The following is a 12,871-nucleotide window of genomic DNA, read 5'->3' on the forward strand; positions in this document are numbered from 1 at the left end:
CTAATTAATAATGTGCATTAATTTTAAGTTGATTTTTCTGAAACAATAATATTTATCAATAATCTTCAATGCAATCCCAAACTAATGTTTAAACTCTTAATCCTATTACGCCCAATGTAGAACCAGCGCTTCACACAATTTTGTCTTCAAACTGAAATGGCAAACTTTTAAACAATTTAAGGGCGAAGTTAAAAAAAAAAACAATTTGAAAATCATCGGTATCGCGGGGACTTTAATAAAAACCAACTTTGAAAGTAGTTGATTATCTCATCAATGCCTCTGTGCTCTCTTCTACTTAGCTTGCTGGGATTCCTATGAAGTTAGCAGAAAATAGCACAGAGGCATCGTCATATTGTTCATAACCATGGCTTCCTTACATTTTTATATTTTAAATTTTCTAAATTACAATTTCAGACCTACCAATTTAACTTCATATACTCATTTCTTTTGATAGGGTTGTCAGATCGTCAATCTTTTGAATTCGTTGAAAAGATATTTCGATTACGCATCCAATGATAAGTCACATGGTTGATCCGGACATAATATTTATTAAAATATCTAAGATCTGGTTACAAAAAGAGTACTAACACTTCAGTGGTCATAACTTTTAATTGGATTGTCAGATCTTCAATCTTTTGGGCTCGTTGAAAAGGGCTTTTGATCACCTATCAAGATTTTCATAAGATTGTCAGATCCTCAATATTTTGAGCTTGTTGGGCGTGAGGATGGTAAAAAGATTTGAATATGTATGATTTTTTTTAACTTGTTTTGGATTTTCTTGTATTTAGTAAATGCAGAATTTTTAAATAAAGAAGCAGTGTTTTGATCATGACTACACAGTAAAAAAAACATGGTAAAATTACATCTAAAAAGGGGTACATCTTTTATGTCAGAAAAAAGCTTTAATTTTACCTCAAATAATGTGTAAATTTACATCTGGCAGCCGCTAGGAAAAAATAACTGTAATCCTAAAAAAATATCAAACCGGCGATAGTTATAGGGGCAGGAGGGGCAGAATGGGCCACCCTTGGTTTTGGGCTTTAGAATGTATTTATACCAACTGTAAGGCAAGGGTCTTATAAAGGACGTCAAATAACATCACCATACCGAAAACTACGTTTGAATACATTGTATTTTTCGAATTATGAGCAAAAATGTAAATAATTGACAAAACCACGCAAATGTTGTTTATTTCGAGGTTTTTAAATAAGCTTTCTGAAAAGTATAATTGTTTGAATAAGTTTGTTCAATGCTTAAAATGTTACTAGAGGTTACTACCAAGGTAAACAAACAACAACGGAACCTTCAAATCATTTAGAGGCTTGGTGGTGGAAGTGTTAAATTAAATTCCACTTGGGGGCAGAATGGACCACCCTTTTCCTGCCTTATAAAAACAATCAAAAGTCACGAAATTTTAGCTAAATGGATTATTTCACTCCTTGTAGCTTCACAAATCACGTTTAATGCAACATTAGTTGATATTATACTTGTTTTGATGCTTATTTGTAAAAATAGTGTCTTATTTCAACATTTAAACACTATTTTCAAAAATGTTTGTTTTGGTAAGTGACTTTTTTGCCTTTCTTACTAAAGAAAGGTATAGGTTTTACTTTAAGGCAGGACGTCATTTCCATCTTCGTAAATATGTCGATTCAGCATCAATTTTAATCGGAAAAATCGTCAAAAAATCACACTGCATCGATTTTCGACGCTCTATCGATTCACCTTGACAGAACTCGTCTATCTCCAACCCTCGAATTTTGAAAAAAATAAATTCCGTGGAGGTCGAGTGATGTTCGTATGTGGTAAAATTTTGCAAAATTTTGTGTCGCGCCGTTCTCAGCTCTCATATATCCGATTTCGATTCTTCTAAATGCAGATGAAAGCTAGTGTGCTGAACCTGGGCGAGTTGCCGCGCAAATTTCGAAATATCCATCTGTTTTCGGATGCGGCCAGACTTTTCAACAAAATACACAGTTTTCAAATGAAAATATGGTCAAATTTTTTCATTTTCATATCTTTTATTTATCTCAAAAATTGCATTTTTCGAGCCCTACAACCTCCCAAATTTTCATCCAGATTCATAATATGGTTCTGGAGTTAGAGCCGTTTGATTGACCTACCATAAGAAAAAAAAATCCCTAAAAAAAGGTAAAAGCCCACCTGGTGACCTTCGCCAACATTTTTCATTTCTGGTTTTATTCGAAATTTCTTGCTACATTCATAGTACAGACCATTAGTGAGCATCTGAAACAAATTCGACATCGATCGGCAATCCCCATCAATTTTTAGAACGATTTACTTTTTGCCTTTCTTACTAAAGAAAGGTATAGGTTTTACTATAAGGCTGGACGTCATTTCCATCTTCGTAATTATGTCGATTCAGCTTGAATTTTAATCGGAAAAATCGTCAAAAAATCACACTGCATCGATTTTCGACGCTTCGTCGCCAAGTCGACAAGTTGTCAAGTTGAGCTTCGAATACTGGCGCGAGAATGCTGGCGCATATATTTTGTGGCTCGACTTATACTCATTTTGTAGTAGCTTGTCTACCGATGTTTTCTTCAATATGTAAGATATCGTAGCTTTTCGGTTTCTTTTGCCCTGTCCGTTTTTGCCTAACTGTCCAATGTTTATGCAAAAACCTTTGTGACATAGGACATTCATCCGGCTACAATCATTTTGTTTCCCGTGCGCTCCTAAAATCGCCTAAATGTAGACTTCATTTTTTCGTGATTTCGTAAGTTTATTTAACAGGGTTCATTGGATAGGATAATAGGAGCTTTCTAAGCTTTTCATCGTTTATTTCGTTTTCAAAGTGTTCAATGCTGGCGACTCCAAGGGCTTTCTTCCTAAGGTTTTCGCGATTGAGTGTGTAGTGGTGCGGTTGTTAAAAATAGCTATCTCTGACTCTGTCACTCTCGTAGAAGCTGAATGGCTAGCTTCCCTGCACAGTGCGGCACACGCGGTTCACTTGTACCTTGTCTTGGTGCGCTGGTACGATGAACCAAAACACCAACACAGTCACACAAAAGGGCTCGTACCGAAACTAGCAAAACAAAACCGCGGTGTGCGTTGTTGGGAAGCTTGCTATGATCGCGTTTGTCATAATCGCTTGTTTGATTAGAAACGTACAAACATATTGTACGATTAAAAATATTCTTTTGGTGAATATTGCGTTTTTTATTTCTTTTGGAAATAATATCATTCATAATACTCATAATATCATCATAATACATTGCTTTCATCATAAGACTTTCTTTTGAGCTGACGTTATAAATAAACAAAGTCGATGTTATTAATTGAAAGAAGTTCTACCATTGTTATATTCTTTAGTAAGAAAGGCTCTTTCTCACCCCAGGTGGGATTAAATCGGGTTTTTATAAAAGTTGTCTAAATTCATGGAAACTATGTTTGAAAGGTCCCTTAAGTCATTTCTTATCTCCCTTCAACGTTGTATTAGACGAAATGGCTTGTTTTCTAAGGTGGCCCATTCTGCCCCACAGGGTGGTCCATTCTGCCCCGCACCCTGGAAAAGTAGTCGAAAAAACATTTTTTTTTAAGTGGCTCAAAAATAGTTCTAAGCTCAAAATTTTCATCAACCAAGTATAGAACATTGAAGGCAACATCCCAAAGCATAAGCCTACTAGACTGAATTCATAAATTTTTATGTTTTTCTATGGTTTTTGGCGCATTTTACTTAGGCGGACCATTCTGCCCCCCCTGCCCCTATCTAGCTTACTAAGTCCGCGCCCCAACCCGCTCGGCCGACTCGCCGCTGTGAAAATCGGACGATCAAAGCCAATGTAACTCTATGTACCGTATATGCAGTAAATACAGTATACAATGTACGAAGCACATAGAGATACATTGGCTTTGATCGTCCAGTTATCACAGCGGCGAGTTGGCCGTGCGGGTTGGGGCGCGGACTTAGTAAGCTAGATATAACTATCGCCGGTTTGATATTTTTTTAGGATTACAGATATTTTTTCCTAGCGGCTGCCAGATGTAAATTTACACATTATTTGAGATAAAATTAAAGCTTTTTTCTGACATAAAAGATGTACCCCTTTTTAGATGTAATTTTACCATGTTTTTTTTTTACTGTGTAAACTACAAAAAAGGTTATCCTGGGGTGGATGGAAGCTAAGGTGTAAAAAGAGGTTTGCGATTGCCTTAACAATTAAGCCTTCGGACACCTAGTAACGAGTAGGAATCTCGCCATCGAGAACGCCAAGGCAATGCTGTGGAGCGAACAATTTATTTTTATTTATTTTTTTAAACTTCTAATACTTCGACGATTCATTGGTCCGGACGACAGATTAAAGAGTTCCGACAGTTTCTTTCTCCCACTTTGCTGAAGGATGGCACCTGATCAGATTTGTTGGTTGCAAAAGTGTCGTCCTGAACAAGTCAAGGTGACTTAAGTTGTGAAAATTGGGATGAGTTTGCAACTTTTTAAAGACTGGGTTGCCGAGTTTTTCACTGAAACAAAATCGAGGTTAACTAATGACCGTAACTGATCAGGTGCCGCAATCCTTCAAAATGCAAATCTGCCTTTTATTGTGGTAATTACCAGCTGGTTAAAATATCTCAGGTAATTTTTCAACAGGACGTAACCACGTGCCACGTTCACTCATTCATTTTGCACACACAAGAAAAAAAAAACGATGGTAAAATTGCATTCAAAATTATGCACATTACCTTTGTGAGAAAAGTCACTTAATATAACGCAAGGCATTAACTGTTTTTCTACACAAAAAAAAGTTGCAGCCGACGGGATTCAAACCCAACACTCACATAGAGAGCTGTCGCTTTAGCCTTAGCTACATATTTCTGAGTGTAACATTACATTTTTTTTTTAAATAATGCAAAATTAAAATGACACCCAGGCCTTTTACAGGTCTTCTTCATTTTTTTTATATCCGTAAAAATATCGACAAATTTATACACTTTTAGATGGCATGCAAGTGATAAAACTGGAAAATTTACCACGGCCGAAATTTTCTATGGCGTTGTTCAAGTTTAGTCAGTTAGATTAGCAACAAAAGTTTTGATAAGTTTTATGTAAAATTTCATGAATGAATTTCATTTGATGAACGCACATTTTAGTGCAGCTTTTATTACTCCACTTTTTGGCCTTAACAGATCTACAGCCTTTGATTTGTATCAAAATTTAAATTCATCGGATACACAACGAAAGCCATTAAAAGCTAAACAAAATATAAGTACTCACCTATCACATCGGACACGGTGGCGTCGGACGCCACCCGGATGCATTTGGTTGCTACTTTTTGCCCTTCATCTTGAAAGTAGAACCGCATAACCCCATGGAACTCCAAGTTCTAGGAACAAAATTAGGAATAAGGAAAAAAAAGTAGTTTTAATGACATTATTGCACGTCGTTTGCCGGAACCGCTTGAAAGCTTAAAAGCAAATTCTTTGTTTACAAAGCTGGTGCAACAAAGATTATGTTCCGCTCACATGTTATAATGAAAGCAAAACATTTAACGCGGTCGGGCTTACCTCGTTGGGCTCCGACAGGGCAAAGATATCCAGCCGAACCGTGTTCCATTGCTGGATAACGGAACGAAGCGTTTCGCGGTCGAGCATTCGCTTCTCGTTCCCTGCTGACATTGTCATCTAGAGCAGAAGCAGGGTGGCGGGGCCGGGACGCGTGACGGCGTGGCGCATTTGGGGCCGTCGTCTTAACGTTAATTCGCTGTAAAGTTCAACTAATTGGTGCGCGTGAACAAAGCGCACACACACACCGAGTTACACACACTTGGTTACCAACGGACCGACCCGGAATCTGTCTCTCACGCTATGCGGCGCCTAAGGAGGGAAGAGAAGGGGAGAAAATGAGAAAAAGAGATTAGAGCGAAATTATGAACAACGAAGGAACGATAATTGGTTTTATTAAGATCAATTAGGAATTAGTTTTTTTGTAGTATGCCGAAGGAATTGTTGCGGTGGGAGGGAGACTTGGAGCGATTGCTCAGCGGACAAGTCTGGAAGTGCTCCACATTTTAAATTAATGATCCACACAAACAGGTGGAAAAACATCTTCGTCCAGGTATAAATCGGAGAATAGAAGAACAATCACACACATTATGACCGTTGTTATTGAACGTAGATATCCAAATAATAACTTTGACTAACTCAAAATATTTAATGAATCAAAAACTTGAAATATAAAGGACTATTTCCTAAATTATTTTTTTAATTGGCTACATTAAAGTCACTAATTATTAGGGTGACAAGAAAAAAAATAAATTTTAAAAAATCTCTAGAGGTACCCCCTGGCTTGATTCTTTTGGCAATAAAGTGTCAATTTTTAGCCAAATCGTTTAAGGTTTAAGGGTCGCTTTTTATCATTGAAGTTTATACTCGGATCAAATCGGATCGTTTTGCACCCTTCGGCAAAGTTGGAGGGAATTAAATTTCCTTAGCTTAAGTTTGATAGTAAATATCTGCTATGTCATTTGGATAGTAAAATCAGTTGATAATAAAAAAAAGTAAGAGGTTTTGTGCCTATTTGAGAAGGACCCATCGGTAGGCGTTCCACTCAAACGGGCGACCCTTGACGACATGCGATACAATGTGAAATTAAAATAAGACAAATGACGACCAACTGTACATTAGTGATTTTTTGCTAAATTGCTTACGCAAGCTGGACTTGACACTCCCTTAGTCTCCCTGCTGCAGTTTTCAATTACTTTTGCTGCAGAATGTCGGCTTGAGTAATTTCACCAAGGAAAAAAAACCAGCTTATGCCTGTGATTGATAAAGGGGAGGGAGAAAAAATTTAATACAATTTTGCTACAAAATATCCCTCGACAGCGAGTTTATGAAAAAAAGGTTTATCACACAAGACAAGTGACAAAAAAGGTCGTATGGACAATAATTCCTTCAAAAAATCACTGTTATCTAATCATCCATAATACATCATAAAAGAACTGCTCATTTCTGAACGAAAGAAATTAATATTAAAAAAAAAGACAGCAAAAAAAACTGATTATATTTGAATGAAAGCTTAAAGATCACAAGGATAATTATTATGGTTGCAAGAATGCGTTGGGTTCGTAAAAGTCTAAGGAAGGTTCTTACGCCAAAAAGTGACAACTTTGGCAACTCTGGAACTGATTCCGGAAAATCTACAGATCGTATGGAAAAAGTTACGTAAAATCAAATTTAGATCACAGGAAGCTGAATAAGTGAAAAAGCTATTGTGAAAGCAGACAAAAATCAAAATACGAGTGCAACCTGTCAAAGCCTTTTGCGCCACAGGCTGATGTACACGCTAACGACAAACCACCATAATTTTGTTCGGCGCAACAGATTTTTTCGCGCAACAGAAGTGATGCGCACTTCGGTTTGGTGGTGCGCGGATGATAAAAACGTCAACAAACGAAAAAAGGCAGAACCATAGAATAGAGAAAGATAGAATTGCCACTCATTTACCGACCGGGGGACAAAACTGTGCTGCCTAACTGATGCCAGCGGCGAAACGGGGAACTACAACACTCTGGGCATAATACTGTCAAGTATGTGGAGAACTGGTTGGCACATATATATTATTCATTAAAAATGTAAAATGATTTTAAAAAACATGGAAAACAAATCAAAACAATTATGAAAATTCAAGATAAGTGCATCCCTTAACATGGATATTTTTTTAAATTAAGATTAAATGATTTTTATTTCGCATCAGCATCTTTTTTTTCTAAATTTCAAGATTATGCCAAATAAGTTGACACCCGTTTTCACTTCTCCAAGACATCTGTTCTGTCATGTTGACATTTCGCTGTCGCTGTCAAACCAAGTGAAGAATCGGAAGGGGAGACGACTATTTTGCCGTTCGGAGTGAAGAAAAGTGGTCGTGGTGTTCCAGCTTGAAGATTCCGAGGAAGAAACCCGGCCACGCCGTGTGAGGCACAGTGCTTCCGGTGGCGCTCGTAGGATTTTGCAGTTTTGGAGTGAAGAAAAGTGGTCTTGGTGCGCTGGTGGAGGTTCTGAAGAAGAAATCCGGCCGCGCCGAGTGAGGCACAGTGCTTCCGGCGGCGCTCGTAGGATGTTGCAGTTTGCAGTTGCAGGCGCTTCTCCTTGCGGGTATTTCTTCAGAAATTTTTCAATCGTGTAGCACTGCGTGATTGCCGAGAACCTTCAAGCAGGCACCCACGAGACTCGCCCGGGCAGGTTAGGCGGAAAGTACTAGAAGTCTTCACCGTGTTCCGGAACGAACGCAGTATGACGCAGTCTTCTTCCGGCTTAAAATCTCGTTTCTCAGTGGCATCTTCTTTACCACTTTGTTCCACTCACTCGGTTCTCGTCGACCAACCTGACCAGCAAAGCCTCCGCACTCCAACTTAAACCGCAATTTGCGCCCAATCCTAATGTTCAACCGCCTTCACTAGTCACGTCTTTTCATTCGGCTTCCAAGCACCATTTCACTTTTTTGATCGCCAACTGAACGTCAACAAGCCTTTTTTCCATCTGTCACTGTCAAACAAAACGTACCCTCCAGAATGCACAGGGCAGTTCCATCAAAGTGCACAGTGCGCATTTCGACTGAAGTTCCCCGTTTCGAACAGTGGTGGCGCTGTCGGCAGTGTCGCTTGACGTTTACAAGGGGGAATCGGCAAGTGGCAATTCTACCTATCTCTATTCTATGGCAGAACGAAGTCTGTCGGGTTAAGCTTGTAATTTTATAAAAAAAACCGTCAAATTCAAATTGAGATATCTGCAAATAGACACCGATACACACGGAGATATTTTCAGGAAATGAAGTGCGTACTTTCAAATGTTCGGTTTTGCGCCAAAATGCGCCACACATAGCACCTTGAAAAAAGGCTCAAAATCACATAAAAACAGTTATAACTCCTCAAAAAAGACTCAAAACATTTTGCTGTCTTCGGCAAAGATGTGTAATTTTATGTCATGAACAACTCTTCAGAATATAGTAGGCCGCTAAAATGCTAACATTTTAGGTTATCACCAAAAAAGTGCTTTTTTGGACCATTTTTGCTAAAATGGCGTATATCTCGAGTAGATTAAGAGCTACAAATTTGACGCCTTCGACAAACTTTCATGAAATTTTCTCCTCTACAACTTTGCCGAAGACACCAAAGCCGTACAACGTCATCTAACAAAGTTAGTTTTTGGTTGACACCCTGGAAAGTTAATAACCCTGTATGTCAATAACTTCAAAAGGTAGCCCTTATCAAGTACAACAGCTCTTCCGAAGACAGTATTTGGCTAAGACGTCAAATAAAGGAGTTATCAATTTATTCCACTTAATTTTGCCATTCCGAACACTGTGCATTGTCTACATTTTATCGGAATATTTTTTCTGATTTGAACGATATGAAAACCAAAGAAAAAAAGCATGCATAAAATGAATTGATGTTTCTGTTTGTAAATATAATAATAGAGCATGATTTGATTATGCTCGTGAAATCAACAATCGATTTCGGAGAAATATGCTTCAAACGACAAAAAAATGTTTTGCTTGTTAACTTCAGCATCGAACTGGAGAAGTTTATTGATTGACTTTTTTGCTCTAACTTTTGCTTTCACGTTTCTATGACACGAGAAAAGTGCATTAAGTTTAAAATAGTTTAGCAATTTAACAACAACTTTTCATCAAATGTTACGGACAATATAAATTCAGTTGCAATTTAAGTTTTTCACTGCACCCATACGAGTTTATTCGACTGAACTGATGCACCTGATGGAAACATTTGCCCACCGCCGCTCTGCAAACAGGAAACATATCCTAGTTTGTCATATTGGACAAAGTTATGCCGACAAACCGACTCACACATGACCTAGCATCACGAGAGCTCCCGTTTGTTTGCTGGCATCAAATAAACATATGTTTATAAACAACAAACAACAACAACAGTGTGCTTGAGTGAGGTAAAGTGGTGAGCACATTCATGAAAACTGCACATAAAATTTTAGTTTTTTTTTGTTGTCTGTTTTTGTTTAATTTACTTAGTCCTAAAGTCGACCCAATCTTCCCTATTTGAGGTAAATACTTGAATGCTTTATGGTCTGAAAGACACTGTGAATTTCTGTTAATTTGATCCATATGGACTGAAATTCCATACGAAGACCTAAAACAACAACTTCCCTGTCCAGTTGACCAATGATGCTCACTTATTTTACAGACATGATGAATTTAATGCACTCGATTGAACCAAACTTCAATCGTTTCCAGTACTTCAAGCAGCAATTTTTTAGACATTAATTATGGGGTTACACTATAGTTTAGAGAGAATACAAATTTTATTCTTTAATTAATGTTCGTTTGAAAAAAAGCATTTTTAAAACACCTCTTAAACTGTGAACGTTGAATTCCTTGGCACATTTTGGGAAATTTCACAGAACGAAAACATCAACACAGCGCCTGTTGATTTTATGCTGCGCTTGGCAAACACTCTCCATGGGAATGCGAATGGCAAACACTCGGAGTGGAGTGCTTTTTCAAAACAGTCAATCTCATTTCCCTTAGCTCATTTTGACACTGAACGCTGGCGGTTGGAAAAAGTCACACCACGTCCAACGGCAATCGGTTATCGTGAACTATGATACTCCTTCAAGCTGGTCATGTTTCGAAGCCCGCTCACATTTCACGGTTCTGGTTGTTGTCATTCGAGGAATGTATCAGTTTTGTGATTTTAGGGTGAAATTATACAGTTTGGTTTGGTATGCATTTGCATGTTATCAAAAGTTTGTATGTTACTCTTAGTGGAATTGAATCTCTACATAAACAATCCTGTGGAATACATGGATTGAATCATCACAACAACAAAAAACAGAAAACAGCAAACAGATAACATTACACGGAGTTCTTGTTGAATATTCCAGGATTGAAATCGAATTATGGGGATCTATGAAGGTCGAAGGTATCAAGCCCAAAAAGCAGAACGACGAGATAGCACAACTATGACGACTTAATCGTAGCTTTAACACAATCTGGGTGAAAGCTTTCATGTCATGTCAATAGATTCCATGCACCTGAAATGCCGTATAGCTAGGCTGGCCACCACCAAGAGCGTTGAAGTTGAACTTTTAAAGCAGGACTCATTTGGTTTATATTACTCTTTGGATCCACTGATGCCGTTTAATCCAGATTAAGTGTTTTCTGTTCAGCGATGGTTGCAGTGATAACGCGATTAACTGATTGCCAGCCAATCCAATCAAATCGAAATCCAACGATGAGCTCATTTAGCAAAACTGACAAACTGAAATCAAATCGAGACGGGTGTTATCCAAACTAATTTACCACCAATCGATCACTGAATCTGTAAACGAAAGCAAGATTTCTTGTTTACTGTGGTGTGAGCTATTTGACAACCGATATCCAATCAAAACTGATGAATTCTGGAAATCGAACAGTTCGTGTGAGCCGAGCTAAACCTTGGCCCAGGGCTGTTCAATCGGTACTGCAAAAATGTGGGCAATGCTTGGGTGGTAACCATTTGCATGACGGAGAGGTAGCGATTAAAAAAACTGTGGTTGAAGTACACTATGGAACGAAACTGACCTACCAGGAGTTGATTTGATAATTCAAGAGAAACGTATCAAAGTCCAAGTCTGCATGGAGCATTCAGGTACTAGATTTCTCTAACGGAATGTTCGGCTGGAATATTGAAATACCAATCCTGCACACTCGTTGTTGAGATGTCTAGTTAAATTGTAGTATACAAAATCGTAATCAAAACAAACATCGTTGTTTTAAAGTGAAATTTATGTTTTACTTAAAACATACACATTTTCAAAAGGGAAATTTTACTCAGCTCTTTAAATTAGGTCAAAGAGCATCCCCAAATTTTATTCTTTGCACCATAGTGTGAGCACTCCTACTATCAAATGCCACATGAACACCCGAACCGAGACAAAAATGCACACCCCCCCATAACTGTGCGGTAAATGCCAATGCCATACGATGCAATCCGTGCGAATGGCCGGAGGAACCACTTCTGGTTGCACCAGTGTAGGATTTGTGTCAAAATAGGGGTATTGCTACTGGGGAAAATTGAACAGATTGAAACCTCTGAACTGAACTGAGTCGTCGAAGGATTCGTTTGCTACAATTTAAATGCAAATTGGGATGTAACCCAAATGTGCATTCAATCAAAAATGCATGAGGGGGTGCCAAATTTAAAGTGGGTTAAAAATATCGTAGCTTAAGCAGGTCATGCTTGAAATACTAATGTTATGCAATTTGCTGCTTTTTACTATAGGTATTCAACATTTCTTAGGCCAAACTTGCTATTTTCTTCTTTATTGCCTGATTTCAATTGAAAAAAAAACGAAAATCAATCGAAAAAATCGATGGTCAATGTGCAGTTGGGTGCCCTTAGGTACCCGATGAAAATATAGGATCTTTCCCTTTTTTTTACAAAACTCGAAGTGTTTAACAACAGCTAACCCCAACTACCTTACAACATTACGGTTTTTTGTTAAAAAGTTACTTGTTGTCTCGAAATTTGCATAATAGTTCCAGCTGTGAAATTGACTATGTCCCCTTTTTAAATGTTGCTCCAGAAATTAACTAGCAGATTTTCGTTAAGCTTCATGATGATATCTGTTGATTGGCACAACCTTGACGCATGAGTGCTTTATTCCATACCATCAATGAACCGCAGAGCGTCATCATATCGCTCTGTCCAGATAGGGGAAAGTGGGGAAAGTGTAGCAAGCTAAGGAAATGCTCGTTATAGCCCATTAAAATCGTAAAAAATCTGTCGGATTTTTTTATAACCATCTTATTCCAGGTCTTGACTAAGACTTTGATAGAACATGTTTTCAAAAAATCCAGTTTTTTTAATGTAAAAATTGATTTTAAAATTTTTGAATT

The 12,871-nt window shown here is 37.9% G+C and overlaps 1 protein-coding gene across 8 annotated transcripts in view; it reads right to left on the minus strand.

The window, feature by feature from the left end:
• The window catches only part of LOC120429283 (afadin), a 154,538-nt gene that overhangs the window by 100,740 nt on the left and 40,927 nt on the right, over positions 1–12,871 (minus strand). For all 8 annotated transcript variants that reach the window (XR_008211847.1, XM_039594511.2, XM_039594510.2 and 5 more), the window contains exons 2-3: positions 5,527–5,835; positions 5,237–5,345 (exon numbers count right to left, since the gene is read on the minus strand). Coding sequence is in view for 7 of the 8 variants with exons in the window: in XM_039594511.2 (XP_039450445.1) it covers positions 5,237–5,345; positions 5,527–5,643 (226 nt within the window). In the remaining variant the exon portion in view is untranslated. The remainder of the gene's footprint in view (positions 1–5,236; positions 5,346–5,526; positions 5,836–12,871) is intronic.

The sequence above is a fragment of the Culex pipiens genome, chromosome 1 (assembly GCF_016801865.2).
Source record: "Culex pipiens pallens isolate TS chromosome 1, TS_CPP_V2, whole genome shotgun sequence".
In the NCBI taxonomy this organism is placed as follows: domain Eukaryota; kingdom Metazoa; phylum Arthropoda; class Insecta; order Diptera; family Culicidae; genus Culex; species Culex pipiens.